The sequence below is a fragment of the Plasmodium knowlesi genome, assembly GCF_000006355.2.
Source record: "Plasmodium knowlesi strain H genome assembly, chromosome: 13".
Taxonomy (NCBI): Eukaryota; Apicomplexa; class Aconoidasida; order Haemosporida; family Plasmodiidae; genus Plasmodium; species Plasmodium knowlesi.
Genome location: NC_011914.2, coordinates 784632 through 799712, shown reverse-complemented (window position 1 = coordinate 799712; position 15081 = coordinate 784632). Strand labels below are relative to the sequence as shown.

At 39.6% G+C, this 15081-nt stretch overlaps 5 protein-coding genes across 5 annotated transcripts; 3 read left to right on the top strand and 2 right to left on the bottom strand.

Moving 5' to 3' along the window:
- Positions 1-1808: 1808 nt before the first annotated feature.
- Positions 1809-3890, bottom strand: PKNH_1317800 (DnaJ protein, putative; the record flags this gene model as incomplete). Its single annotated transcript, XM_002258049.1, has 1 exon — positions 1809-3890. One exon carries the CDS (start codon positions 3888-3890, stop codon positions 1809-1811), a length of 2082 nt encoding a protein of 693 aa, XP_002258085.1.
- A 923-nt stretch (positions 3891-4813) lies between these two features.
- On the top strand, positions 4814-5236 carry PKNH_1317700 (mitochondrial import receptor subunit TOM7, putative; the record flags this gene model as incomplete). Its single annotated transcript, XM_002258050.1, has 2 exons — positions 4814-4888; positions 5084-5236. The coding sequence occupies 2 exons, from the start codon at positions 4814-4816 to the stop codon at positions 5234-5236; spliced, it is 228 nt and encodes a 75-aa protein (XP_002258086.1).
- Positions 5237-6162: 926 nt separating this feature from the next.
- On the top strand, positions 6163-7500 carry PKNH_1317600 (lipoate-protein ligase B, putative; the record flags this gene model as incomplete). The annotated part of the gene is made up of 1 exon (XM_002258051.1): positions 6163-7500. The coding sequence occupies one exon, from the start codon at positions 6163-6165 to the stop codon at positions 7498-7500; it is 1338 nt and encodes a 445-aa protein (XP_002258087.1).
- Positions 7501-8954: 1454 nt separating this feature from the next.
- Positions 8955-10700, top strand: PKNH_1317500 (inner membrane complex protein 1i, putative; the record flags this gene model as incomplete). Its single annotated transcript, XM_002258052.1, has 1 exon — positions 8955-10700. The coding sequence occupies one exon, from the start codon at positions 8955-8957 to the stop codon at positions 10698-10700; it is 1746 nt and encodes a 581-aa protein (XP_002258088.1).
- A 719-nt stretch (positions 10701-11419) lies between these two features.
- PKNH_1317400 (uncharacterized protein) lies at positions 11420-13774 on the bottom strand (the record flags this gene model as incomplete). Its single annotated transcript, XM_002258053.1, has 5 exons — positions 11420-11520; positions 11654-12007; positions 12209-12246; positions 12543-13129; positions 13289-13774. The coding sequence occupies 5 exons, from the start codon at positions 13772-13774 to the stop codon at positions 11420-11422; spliced, it is 1566 nt and encodes a 521-aa protein (XP_002258089.1).
- Between the last annotated feature and the right edge of the window lie 1307 nt (positions 13775-15081).

The window sequence follows — 15081 nt, the reverse complement described above, 5'->3', positions numbered from 1 at the left end:
TTTTGCCTTCTGCCGTGCGCTTACGCACATGTGGGTTGTGGAATGGGTGACTGAGTCGTCTCTATGACAAGACAGTATCTACAAGGGGAAAAACGCACACACATACATATGTCCAAATGTGCGAATAAGGGTGCGTAAAACTGGATCGTGGCCACACAGGTATATGCATGAGTAGACGAAAACACCCTTTTCTTCACGCAAATACATTTAAAAGTATCAACGTGAGATAAACGCAGCCCCTGGCCTACCTTTTTTCTCCCTGCTCGAATCCTCTCACGGGTAATGCTGTGCTTTTTTTTTTTTCTCAGCTGAAAATTGTCATTCCTCAGATTGTCATTCCTCAGATTGTCATTCCTCAGATTGTCACTCCTCACGCGGCATTATCGGGAACTGAAGGGGTGGAAGAAAAATGCGCCGCGACGGTGTGCTAAACTAGGCACTTACGGAGGTCACCACGTATGAACGTACGTACACATACATGAGCCTACGTGATTACGACGCGCAAGCTGTTGTGTCCAACCCATACATGGGACTCCTCTCACCTGGTCAAATCAAACTCCACATAAAACCTTCACGATCGATGGACTGATATCTACATATGCTAAACGTTTATTTTATTATTTTTTTTTTTTTTAGTAAGTATCAAGCGGAACGATGGGAAGATCTGCAACAAATTGTCATATTCGCATGAAATGAATTTTCCTCTTCTAGGAAAAGGTGCACTCCCTTTTTTGGAGAATCACTTGAGGGATGTATATCAGTTGGTATGTACTTCATAGGCCTTTTACAAAGGCAGGAAGGCGTGGAGTAACAAAAAAAAAAAAAAAAAACAAAAAACAAACAAACCCATCAATGTATTTCTCCCCGTGTATAACTTAACAAAATTGTATATTGGGACGTTCGTGCTGATTGGAAAAAAAAAAAAAAAAAAAACAGTTCGAACCGCAAAGTTTAAAAAAAAATATATATATATATTTTTTCCACCCTTTTTGCCACGTTCAAAGGGAAATATGCACGTTTACAAAAATATAGGTGCATACAACACGCAGCGGCAATGGCGCAGTCCCACGCGTTGGCTTCGAACAACATGCAAGAGGGTCATGTTCCGAAGTGTTTAACTTAAGGATGCCTCCTTTTATACGTGCATGTCACGAACGAATACACGAATCTGCATGAATTTGAGGAGTTACCGCGAGAATGTAATGTAGTTTGAGAAATAAAAAGATCAATATGTTATTCTAAAAGAAGGTTCCTCCGGGAAGAGGTAACCATGTGTTAGAGCTGAAATCAACCTGTGTTACTAAACCAAATGCGCAGATGCATCTTTATGCGTGTGTGATTAAAATGATAGGGGTGGGGGAGGAAGTACTTGACGCCCCCCCCTGAGAACACCACTTTCTGTAGTTTTTATATGAGTGGATCAAACTGGACGGGATGGGGAAGTGGGAAAAGCTCAGGCAATGGGTGACTCTTCATTGAAGTTTCCCCCCCTTAATGGGGTTATCTCATCAGCTAACCGCTAGTTAAGCGGCGGAAAAATAAAATAAAAAAAAAATAAAAAAAACACAGTAGCAACTACATAGGCAACCGGTTTATGTCAACCGGTTTATGTGAATCGGTTTAGGGAAGTCGACTTGTTCCTTCCAAAGAGGTGATAGTTCGATGAGTTCATCAGATGAACATGATGGAGTGCACGCAAGCAGAGCCGCCAAGGCGCGGCTACCACGGGAGGTAACAAAAAAAGAGGAAACCGTAGCGCGCAAGGAGTTCCCAACAGCATGCCGCTAACATTTTTCACTAACATTCAGCTAATTCGCCAAGAGGAGTAAAAAATCCTTGATGTTAGTAACGAGGAGGGTAGCACCTATGGAGGCAGCGAGATAAGCGTACCTCAACTGACCGTACTGTTTAAAAGAAGGGTAAAGGAAAAAACCCACGACGGCAGAAACGATGACCTGCATTTGGGAAGTCCTCTTAAAAATATTATACAGTCGATAGGAAAAGGTCTTCTTGGGGTTATAGAGACAATTAACCCCCAAGGGTAGACAGTACTTGGGGATTTTCTCAAAAGTCAAAATTTCAATGTCTTTGTAAATGTTGGAAAGAAAAGAAAGGTCTTCCTTCTTCTGTGAATAATTACTTAAATTCTTTATTTCATTTACTGTGGCAAAGGTGTTGGCAGAATAGTCCATAAAGAAAGAGTCATAAGTGGTTACAGATTTGTCCTTAACAAATTTGGAGAAATTTTTTGTCATACTGGATTTTAGTAAATAGACTGGTTGAATGAACATGTTGCTCTCAATTTCATCCGCACCCAATTTGGAGGTAAAACTTGCGTAGGAATTATTTACATGTTGATAAATTTTCTTCAATGTTGTTAGTGTATCTTCATTGTTCAGATTATCGATGATGGTAACATAACAGTAGGTGTGTCTGGAACCGACAGTAGAACAAACGGAGTCGACATTGGTAGCGTTAATTTCTACCATGTTTTTCATGAGGGCATCTTTATATACATTCTTAATATTCGTAGAGGAAATTCGTCTAATAATTTTCACTTGTGCTTTATTATTCACCAAAATGAAGTAATCAATATTTTCATTTTCCTTAATGTATTCACTCTTTTTTACACTGAGCACTTTAAGGGCGTCTATAATTTCCTTCTTGAGTGGCTCATCTGTTAAGCTGTCAATTTCGTTGTAGCGTATGGCATAGGTAGTGTAAATGTTCCTATACTTGAACGTGATGTGCTTGGCTTGAAGGCTTAACTTATTTTTGTTGGACAGAAGAAGCACCTTATTATTTTTATCAATGTGAGAAGATCCACTTTTACTGACAGAGTCACTTTTCTTCATCAGTGAATAATACGCCTTGTTAAAATCATGCACGTTATATATTAAGTTAGGATAGTTGCTAATAATATATGATTGGAAATCTTTTGATGTGGCATTAAAGATATTTGAATATAACTGATAGGTCCCATCTGGTGCCAGAATAAAGATGGTAGGAAAAATTTTCACATTAAAAGGTACTTTAGCCTTAACTAATTTTTTATCTGTCAATATATTTATACGTCCAAAAGATATATACTCATTATATTTATCGAATGCTTCTTCCCAAATTTTGGAGAAATTCAAACTTAGATTATCTGTGTCTGAATAAACCTGAATGATCCAGTAGTCATTGGAATTCTCCACCAAATCCTTATAATTTCTCATGGTCAAATTAATACTGTTAGACTCAATTAACTTTAAAACTTTTCCTTTCGAATGATCATATGCCTTTTTCAATCTCGGATCAGACAAGGTTTTATATGCCTTTGTAATATCTCTAAACTTTTTGTCACAATCCTTACAATCCTTGTTGCTATCTGGATGGTATATTTTCGATAAATCACGATAATTTTTTTTTATTTTATTTATGCTGTCACTTCTTTTGCATTTTAACACCTCATAATAATCAAAGGAATCTCCCTCCTCCAGATATTTCTCCATGGAATATTTTTCTTCCAAATATTTAAACGTTATCAGTGTCATAAAGGATAAAATAATTGCAATAATAATTATATTGTCCGTTAATAATTTTAATTTACTTTTGAACATGTCTACTGGGGTCTTTTCAACGTTACTCTGTTTTCCACTTTTTGCATTTTTACTTTGATCATTGCTCATTATGCTCTTTTTATCTTTCTGCTCGTTTTTTTTCTTCTTCTGTTCGTCTTTCTTTTTTGTTTCTTTCTCGTCACTGTAATCTGCGCTGTTACTCTTTTCCACATTTTTCCCCTTGCTATGTTTGTCGCCCTTCCCCTTGGATGACGACTTCCTCTTCAGACTGAACGAGCTCAGCTCCGAGGATTCCGGCCCCGTGTCGTACGACGACATGCTCTTCATCTTGCGTCAGTAAAACTCCGCGGAGGAAATGTTGATTTCGGTGCACACACCAAGGAGGGGTGGCAAATGGGGGATATGGTGTGCCTGGGTTACGACTGTTCCTCGGGGAAAGCACAGATACTCCCGCTTGGGATAGTACTATCGATTTGGACTTCCACTTGATAGCACTCCCGCTTCGCCGCCCTCTTGATCGATGGACTGCTTACGTGCACTCAAATTTTAAGGAGCTTTCCAGCCTGATAGGTCATGTTCCTTTTTGCTATGCATTCCTTGCTATTCCTAGCAACTAGCTCTTTTCTCTGTTTGGCTTTGCTCTTTTTTTTTTTTTTTTTTTTTTTTTTTTTTTTTTTTTTCCCGTTTTGCTCTATTTCATTCCTCAATCATTCTCCGTTTTTGTGCTTGCTACGATTAGTATCCACACTTGTAAAAGAGATTTTTCTTTCTTTTTTCTTTTTCTTTTTTTTTTTTTTTTTTCCATGTGGGGATACATAAAAAAGTGCCATTTCTTTTAAGTCATTTTTTTCCCTTGCAATGTATCATGCACAAAAAAAAAAAAAAAAAAAAAAAAAAAAAAATCCAGCTTAAGCTCCACTTTTGCGCAACTACACCCATGTGATTTACGCAGGGAGTTGGTCACCATTTGTTGGCGGAGCCATGGGCTGCTATAGTTAAAAGTAACCGCTCCGCGGACCACCTGAAACGAGTTGCCACGTTCACGTTAAGGAAAAAAAAAAAAAAAAAATAAAAATAAAAATAAAAATAAAAATAAAAATAAAAATAGTAAAGCAAATCAAGGAAAATCAAAGCAAAGATATACCAAACAAATCACCTAGCTTCACTCGTGCCCCTTGAGTGTAGTACTAAAACGGAACAAAAATATAGGTCAACGCCCTGGTCCAGTAAACTCCCCGCCCCCCCCAAACATGAATTTTAACAAACCGGATTACACAATGGCAAAGGGGAACAGCAATTCCCTTTCCTCGAAGATGATTAACAAGGTAAAGGAACGTGTACCTTAAGGCCGTACGCGAATGAGCTGAAAGGAGAAAAGAGAGTTTCCTCTTTTCCGCTTGACACTGCGCAAGTGATACATGGGAGGAAAATAATCGAGGGGACAACGCCTTCCCGATCTGTATGCCTACCTCCCCGCGCCGCACATATATGCCCCTAAAATAATTACTCCCCCTTTACAGATGTATTCCATGTCAATTCACCTGTGCGATTACATCATAAGGCCACTCCTCTTCTACTGCTTCACGCCCTTCATATTTGGATATGGACTTCACTACAATGACGAATTTACGCTGAACCCATTTAAACTAATCCCCAAAATATTGATAGGCTGAGGGAGGGGGGAGCCCAAGGCGCACGTACATTGGAGGAGTACCCCCATACACAGGTAGAAGTACTGTTTGTGTGCTCAGATAGAAGAATTATAACATCATGCGTGCGCACTCGCGAATGCTTTAAATTATTATTCCGCCATGATATGCCCCTCATTTATGGCCACCGTGTAACATACACCCGCTGTTTTTTTTTTTTTTTTTACTCTCCTCCACACATGTATCCGCTGGTAATTCATTCGTATGTGTCCTCATTTTTTTTTAATTAAATAAAACATACAAGGACGCGAATTAATTTCACGCCCCAATTAACCTTTGAAACAATTTGAAGGAAAAGCGAAACAGAACGAAAAAAGTGGTAACCATATAGATTTGGAAAAAAAAAAAAAAGCAATTATATCCACGCAATGTGCGCATTAATCTGTTCAGTGTCACTCTTTAAGGTTCAGGAAATTATTTTAAAAAAAAAAAAAAAAAAAAAATTCCAACACGAAAATGCAAGTAGACCTTCCGTTCTTCCGTTTGCAAAAATTTGGGGACGTCGTTTTACAATTTTGGTTAACTCCATAATGATAATTTTTTCTCTTAAAATAATTTCCCCAAAGGGATTTACTGCTTCTTTTTAAAGAGGCACGTCATACTTGTAGGAACGGAAGGGAGCCACATTGAAGGCGATATTTATCACCGTATAGCTCCTCACAACTTTGTAAAAAAAAATATATAAAATCCACTTTTGTGACTATATCAGGGGAATTTGGATCTACCACAAAAATGACAAAATTGGGGAAACAGTCACCCCCAACCTAGAAACACACACACTGGCCACTAACTACATAAGAAAAAGTGAAAACGAATAAAATAAATTATGCCATAGTAGGACAGCGTTATATACGCACCACGCACACACCCCTGCGCTTTGATCCCCATAAATGATTAAGAGACTCCTTTTGGTGCAGGCTGCGATAAGCCTTGTGATCGTTTGCTCCACGAAGAAGTTAAAGAATGAAGAACAAATCCTCCGAACAAGGTGTACTAGTCTGCTGAAGGGTGTGAAATACAAAGCGCACAAAAGAGCGTTTGTACAGACAATCAGCGGGTCTTTAAAAAAGGAGAAGTACAACACACGGAAAGCACACTCGACAAATGAAATTCTCATTTTTGATTTGAGCAAAAAACTTATAAATTACAAACTCGCTTTTGAACTGCAAAACTGGTTGCATCAATCCAAAATTAATTTCCAAAGTGGAAACAAATTTCCCATACATTCGAACACACCTAAATTCGTGAAAGCTAAAATTGAGAGGTTTGAAGAAAATCTTAAGAAATATGATTTTTGCTTCATTCTTCAGCATACTCCATGCTACACCTTAGGAAGCTCAGCACACCTGGGTGACATCCTTCTGGATAAAAGGAATTACTACATTGAGGAATTAGGGGATATGTACAACAACTTCGACGAAAGGACTCTTTTCCAATTTGTTAATAAACACGAATATATTAAAAGCGAAATAGATGAGAGTGAAAATTATGATGAAGGGAAAAACTATTTTGACAGGTTTTCACAAAATGGAAATAAAGTCAAAATGCCGATATATCGTATTAACAGAGGAGGAAAGGTAACATATCATGGACCGGGACAGCTAATCTTGTATTTCATTTTAGATTTAAAAAGGTATCCCTGTAACTATAGCGAAAGGGGGGGGTCCCATTTGTCCCAACGTAAGGATGATTACGAGGGGGAACAATATCAAATGGAAGAACACAATGAGGAAAGGCTTCCACACTCATGCAACACTAACCTCAACAAAAAGACAGAAAGCTCGTTTGACCTACACAAAACAGTAAATAATATACAAAAGGTTGGAGTCGAAATTCTGGACAAATTTAAAATAAAAGCGCATACTAAGGAAAATTCCATTGGCGTTTTTTACAAAGATAAAAAGCTCATTTCAATCGGTGTGAAAATAAGAAAATACATATCCATGCATGGAATGGCTTTAAATTTCAACCTTGACAAGAACTTTTTGAAATATTTACTGCCCTGCGGCATGAGTCACACTGATTACACCTCAATGCATGAGCTGGATGAAGTTAAAATTAGAGAGAGAAGAAGAACAGGAGTCAGCCGGAACCCTGAACGAGAAAGAGAAATGGCTATCTCCTCCACACTGCTCAACGAATTGGCACTTAACTGCGCACACTCGCTAGGAAGAATTTTTAATGCCAAGGTGAAGATTTCGAGCGATATAGGTGAGGTTTTTGCTTAATTGTTTGGTGTGCCTATTTGTAGCATTGACCCAAGAAGGGTCACTTTTCCGAAGAAGGGTACAAAGCTCTATGGGAGAAGGGGAAGGGTAAACACCAAATTTGGTGCCTCCGTAGGTTTAGCAGTTCGCTCTACAATTTTGCTTAATTTTCAATTTGTAAAAAAAGTTCACTATATTTTTTTTTTTTTTTTTCTCTCAAAATCGCTAGCTGTGCAGCTTGACAAAAAAAAAAAAAAAAAGAAAAAAAAAGAAAAAAAACATTAGCATTAACAAGTCACAAAAAGAATGCACACTCCAAACAGTTGTGTACGCCAAAAGTGTTTGAAGAGAACTACAGGGCTCAGTTCAAATGCGCTCATTTTTAATGGTTGTAAACGAAGAGTTGTCTACTTCCCTGCAAGTGATCAATATTTGTTCCTTCCGGTGCTGCGTGTAGCTCCTTAAGGGGAAAACAAAATATGTATTCCACATAAAGATTTATCGTAGAACATTTCCGCGACCTTCCTGCAAATGTTCACTTGAAATAAATGGCTTTATAGGTAGCTAAAATGGGTGTGCATATGCACATTTTTTTTTTTTTTTTTTTTTTTTTTCGTTTTTTTGGCTTTAAACGTGAACATAGGGTCGTTTTTATCTGAACAAGCTAGCCACGTGATTAAGATCATTCTACATTTTGAACAGTGCTAAGCGTGTGTACATGCAAATGCATAAAAAAAAAAAAAAAAAAAAAAAAAAAAATGTACATATAAATAAATAATACATAAAAAAAATCACAAAACATAATGGATGCGCAGAATGAATAAACAAAATGAACAAACCAAATGAATAAACAAAATAAATTACAAAAAACTTCTTTAGACGAGCTGAGAATACGTTCCACTCACATTTCATTTAAGTCACCTCCGCCGTCTTATGCCATAAGTTTACCTCTTTCCATTCTGTGTTCCCCCAGAAAAACACGTTTTGTCACCTTTTCCGCAAAACATTGTGGGATACGGTCTGAGAAATGTTTACAGGGCATTTATTCGTTGTTGTCTTCTTTTAAAAGCATTTTTTTCCCTCCATCATTTTGTCAAAGGGGTCATTTTAATTAACACCTCTGTAAGCACGTATTTTCATACGCATATTGTTTGAGGCGCATTGTGGTAAAGCCATTTTTCAACTCCAATCGCCTATACACTTTTGTGCGAACGCCAGTTGGATCCATTTTTTGCTCTTTTTTACCTTGTCAAACTGCTTCAACGGTTAGCAACATTCCGGGATAGAGTGACAGAGAGGCCTGCGTTGTTGCATAAAAATATTTCACTATTTTTATCTCAGCTCATTTTGCCTTTGTATAGCCCCCCAAGGCAGAGGAGTAAACCACGAACGCGCGTGTATAAGTACATCTACTTGTTTGTTTGTTTGTCGGTTTGTTTGTCCATTTGTATGCCTCTCCTCCCCGTGTGTGCAAAATGGAACGCCCCGCGGTGAACACGGTAAACATGTCCCACAGGGGAAACACGGAAAAGTTGTCCAACGCGCCGAATAGCGTCCCCTACACCTTCGAGCACTCCAGAAACCTGGGCAATAAAATCCTCAAGCCCATACGCCAGGAAAAAATCGTCAGAGTGCCCGTGACCCAGTATGTTGAAAAAATAATAGAGAAGGAAGAAATCAAATTCGTCAACAAATACGTAGATGTCATAAAACCAATAATTACCTACAAAACGAAGCACATTTCTAAGCCAATCTATTTAGACAAAATTAAGTATGAGCCCAAGCTGATAGAGAAGGAGAAAATTATACATATCCCCAAAATAGAGTACAGAAATAAAATTGTAGAAATACCTGTGTATCTTCATAAGGAAAATATCATAGAGAAAAAAGTACCCCTAATAATTGAGCGCGTTCTTCCTGTCCTGAAGGTGAAAAAAATGGAGAAGGAGGTTCTCACAGATGTTGTCGATATTCCTTCAATCTGCGAAATGGATAAAAGAGAGATAAATATAAATAGTAGTACCAAACATGAATACAAAGAAACTCTGATGATCCCTCAGATCGCAAGGGAAAACTCCAACAGAAATAACTTTTACGCAGTAAAAGAAGCGACCGAAAGCCAAGACATGTACAATAAGGAAACGTACAGAAATGTGGAGTCCCGAAATGATATTTCTTCTTCCCCTGCTGTATATTCTCCAGTGAAAATGTCCCCGTCTATTCAAGTGGAGAAATTTAAAGGACGCCACGACAGAAGCGGCTCTGTCGGCAGCAGCATATCTGATGAAAATTCCCGTGGGGGAAAACTGCAGCATAAAAATGAAACCATGTATAATGACGCCACGAATGAGGAAGATGAAGAAGTTGACAACTACGTAGACTCCGCGGGAAATGTGGAAGGAATGTCCAACGAGGAATATTTATCCATCGGACAGGGATTACACAGTTCTCAAGGTGTACACAACGGAGAATCAATCTCGAGCGAACATGTCCAACGTATAATGCAAACTGGGCATTACAGCGAAAACGATATGTATAAAAAGTCTAACTTAACACATGTCAGCATACACCTGCCCACAACGAAGGAGGAGCTGCGTGAGGTTCTCCAGGGGAATTCCGTCAATGTAGGGGAGGGCAGTTATGGTGTGTCTTTGAACCAGGCCACGGACACCAGGAGCAGCAGCAACCGAATAGCTGGCAGTGGTGTAAGTAACCTACGAAGCGGTAACGACAGATATGCCTCAAATAACCACCTCTTCACCTACGACAACGGAATCAACGGAATCAACGGAATCAACGGAATCAACGGAAACAACGGAAACAACAGATACAACGAGTACGACATGAACCAAATGATGAGCGAGCAGATAATCAGGGAGTCCTTTAACGACTCCAAAAGAGATATGTCTAAATCAGTGGAAGGGGGCCTTGGCCAGGGGAGCTATTACTCTAACGTGAAGAACCGCATACAACCCCAGCTGCAGAAACTTTCCGTCCCATCTAACATGAACGCCTATAAGGAAAACTACTCTTCTACGCAGAACGTGTGCAGGAATGAGTCGGGTAGAACGCGGTCGAACTTTATGCCCTCCTACGCGAACAGCAACGGACAGGCAATTGTATCCGTGCGTCCCGCCACCATTTTGGAATACGTCCCCAAGCAGAGGAAAACGAAGGGGCGCTTCTGCAACTTCATAAACAAGTGTTGCGGCGACGAGTGACTGCACAAGGAGAGGAGGGGAGGGAGTTGCAATTACGATTGCAATGATGATAGTGTTTGTGGTTGTCGTTGCAGGTGTGGCGAATTTACCTAGGCATTGTCATTTCCCCCACACACATACACATACACACCCACGTGGACAAATGTCGCTCCCATTCTGCATCATCGTATATTTCCCCATGAAACACTTCAAACTCGGAACATAAAAGTTGGTCGAAGGGGGCGAGCACGCTTCGCGTCTCCTTTTCTCCCTTTCCCCAAAGGTTCAAACTAATCATAAAAAGTAAACCAACAACAGTGCTAATGTGACCGTAGCGGCGCGTAATAAAAACTACACTTGCCTCATCCTGTGGCAGGTGACAGGTCAATATGGTCCCATATAAAGGGTTCACACAAATTACTGTTAAGGCAAAAAAAACTACAGTTTTGTAGGAATAACGGGCTGCATATGTTTTAATAAAAAGAATCTCCACAATGTTTGGAGGGGGCAGTTTGAGGTGTGTGGGAGGCAGAGACCACACAGATGAGAGATGCGTAATCGTCGGAACAAAGAAAAAAGAAGAGAAGCAAAAAAAAAAAAAAAAAAAAAAAAAAAAAAAAAAAATACAGCCACCTCCGCTTTAAGGATAGCTGTAGACATGCATGTTCGTTCTTTACCCTTGCGTGTCTGTTGCACAACTAAAACATTAATAATGGTACAAAATTGAAAAGGGGAAGAGGCTAATTTTTTAGTAGCTCCAAGGGGCAGTCCTCCTTGGAATACGTGACCGCGCTCTGTAACTTGGTGTCCCACGTTAGGGACTTCTTAAACGTGTTCTTTTCTGTTAGAGATGAGGGAGGGAGGAAATGGTATTGCAGAATGTGCAAATCTTTTTTTTTTTTTTTTTTTATAACATTGTGTTCTATTTCGTTTTCCTTACTTTGTTCCTTTTTCCTTTTCTTATCTGTGCTTACTTGACTTGAGGGAACTGCGCGCGCTTTGCATGTGCATTACCTTAAACCGTCTTTGCCCCGATTGCTCGCCTTGGTGCTGGAATGTTGGACTGAACGCCGGTACCTTATTCGCATCGTATCCTTTTAGGGCAGATGCATTAACCGGGTTCTCTGTTGCATCCTGACCATTCACAAAATCGTGAGCATCGTGAAATGGGTATTCGTATTCATCCACCAGTCCGTGGTCCTCACGCTGGTTCTGTTCTTCGCTCAACCCGTGATTGTCTCGTTCATGCTCTTCACCTGGTACGCTTTTGCATTTCCAACACAGAGAATTTTGGGATGATTCGTACTGCATGTAGTCATTTTCGCTTGCTGGTATGTGTGTGTGGGGGGAGGAAAATGACAAGGTAGCGATTGTGTAAATGGGCACCAAGTGAAAGGGCGCCAATAGGATTAATCCCTTTTCTAATTTGTTCCACTTCAGGGACAGGCATAACAAGGCAGTGAAGTTACCGCAGTGGAGTCATCACAACTGCACCGTGTGGCCTTTCCCCCAAAGGGGATAATTCTTACTTGTACTCGTGTGACGGATGGAATCGATGGTGGATTGGCTGGAGGAGGGAAAAATGGAAAAAGAAAAAGGTGAGCAGTGCATAACGCATTGTGTTTCTTCCATTGATGGGTCTATTGTCGCTTAAGGCACTACACTCAGGAGGGGAGTAATCAATTTGCGCTCCTCCATTGTGAAAAATGGTAGAAGAAAAGGATATAGTTATATATTTACGCATAGATTTGGTCCAAGTAGAGTTATATATTTTATGCAGCTCTACGATGTACTTTCTGCGTTGTGAAGGAAGGCATTGCCTACTTAGCACCATATATATCGCCCGATTTGTGGGATTCTTACTTGAAGCAAGTGGATGAAGAGAGGGAAGCTTTTGTCTGGTACTTGAAACAAATAAATTGTTTAACCTTGTCAATAATTTTATCTTTCCTATTCAACTTTTTTTGAATTAACGAATCGATGAAACAAAACTCGTGTGAATATTTCTCCATGAGTCCATTAAATACCCTCATGTATGTATAGACACTAAAGACATTTTGTACGTCAGCTTTCTTTGCTCCAAATAATACGGTTCGGATTGCCGCTGTTAATTTATTATCATAGGAAAATGATTCATAGGCATGGGATGCCTTTTCACATGTATAGATAATTTTTTGCTCGCTCTTCTGCTTGTATGCTAAGTATAGGGTGTGGGCTGGATGGACAACTTTGTCATTCCTTGATATAATATATATGGTGGGGATGGTTACATCTTCGATGAAGAAAATGGGACATATGTTTTCGATGTCGTAATGGAACTTTTTCTTTATTCTCCTTTTTGCAAAGTAGAGGCAGATGTTTTTGAAAATTATTTCTCCCTTTCCCTTGGCGCTCAGGTGGAATGTGGTTTTGTACAGCTCCGTGAGGGACACATAGGGGGAGTCCACAATCTGCGGCGAAGCCAAGGAGGGCCAAAGGGGGGCGGAGCACATTGCAACGAATTGAAAAATATATTATACAACAAAATGCAACATATCGCGAGAGGTCGAAAAAAAAAAAAAAAATATGGCGCTCCACTGCTTGACAGCACCAGAAGCCTAACCCCTTACCAGCAGCTTAATGTTGGCGTCCAGAGACGCCGCAATGATGGAGCTAACAGCGCCGGAATATTTGCCCCAGAGAGCAAAGTTCTTCACATGTTCTACATTCCTTAAGTGGTGCAAAATGAGAAACAGATCCTGCGATTCATTCCATCCACTGGTAGAAAAGTAACCATCGGAGAGTCCACACCCCGAGCAATCATAAGAAAAAATAGAGCACTCACATATCAGCAGAATGTGTAGGATATCCAAGGCCTCCAACTGGCAACTACAACTCGAATGAGTGTAAATAACACAAGGTGTATTTTCATTATAATTAAAAGGTGTAAAAAAACAACACTTGAGCTTTTCTCCTCGTCGGTTATTAATAATCATGTCTCTTCTGTAATAATTTTTCCCACTAAAGTGAAGGAAAATGGGTCCCAGAAACTCCTCTTCATACTTGTCTCTCGGGTTCCTCAAAAAGAACATTAACAATTCATATAGATGAAACATGTTTCTTCATTTCTGCGAGTTTTTCTCGCACAAGATAAAAATGAAGTGGGTACACCTGGTTATGAAGGGGGCGTCTGTACATACCTCTGCGCACTCGTCTTCCCATGCATATGCGTATTGCGCGTTATATCTTGTGTGTAATTTTCGTCGTACCAATTGGGCGGGGCCCAGAGTGCACGTTTTTCTCTACTTGGCGAAGCCTAATTCACATGCGGGGTGCATACATTTACATGCACGCGCGCACCGGTGTGCTAACTCTTCCCAGAGGTTGCGTGGCTCATTCGAAGCAAAACCGTTGCATTCAAGTGAGGGAGAAAGAAAATGATATTTCATTCAACATGTATCTGCTGCCAATGTTGGTGAAAATATCCTGTGACTAATTATTCGTGTTTGCATGTTTTCCCCCTAGGTCAACGCGGTCTACGTGAGCAACCACACTAGGAATAGAAAACCTCCCTTTACGACACCTCTCTGTGTAGCACTCCGAGAAAAAAGTAAATTTTGTAATTTTTGTTTTTTCTTTTCCCCCCCCTCCCCTGTTTTCTTATTTCCTTTTATGTTCATGTAATTATGCCTCTGTTCGACGTATATACATGTAGATACCCTAAAATTGTAAATGCCCTCTCACTTGTCCATTGATTACCATTTTGTGGTTGGGTCTAGGGGAGCTCAACACCACATTTACAATGGTGAACCCCTACTCAAATGGACACCTGTTCACCCTTCTTTATAACACAGGCGATGGTGTAGAACTCCTTCCGAAAATTCGCTTCAAGGACTCACTTTTGAACGAATTAATTACGACGCGCACGCGAAAAGCAGATGGCTACTCGACCAATTTTTCTATGTCCAATTTTTGGTTTAAGCAATTTATGGCAATTGGGGGGAATTGCCAAAGGGACCAAGTGGCTCATTTTGCAGCGTTAAGAAGGAATGGGTCATACACATGGTGAGAGAAAAAAAAAATACAACGCGGCAAATTGATACGGCAGGATAATACCCAGTTGGCATGTAAACCCGTGATGAAATATTTTTAGTATTTCTATTTTCTGTAGAAGTTAAAATTTTTGCAAAAAAAAAAAAAAAAAAAAAAAAAAAATTTTTTTTTTTTTTTTTTTTTTTTTTTTTTTGTCGCGTCTTTTGCTCACCTTTTGAAAAAAGCGGCAAAGAACTGGAGGGAAAATGGAGGCGGGAATTTTTCACAAGATAACATAAAAAATGGGGGGGGGAGAGAAATAAGAAAAAAAAACGCCAGCGTTAATGCGGAATGCCCTTGTTATATACTACAAGGGAAAACGAAACATCAG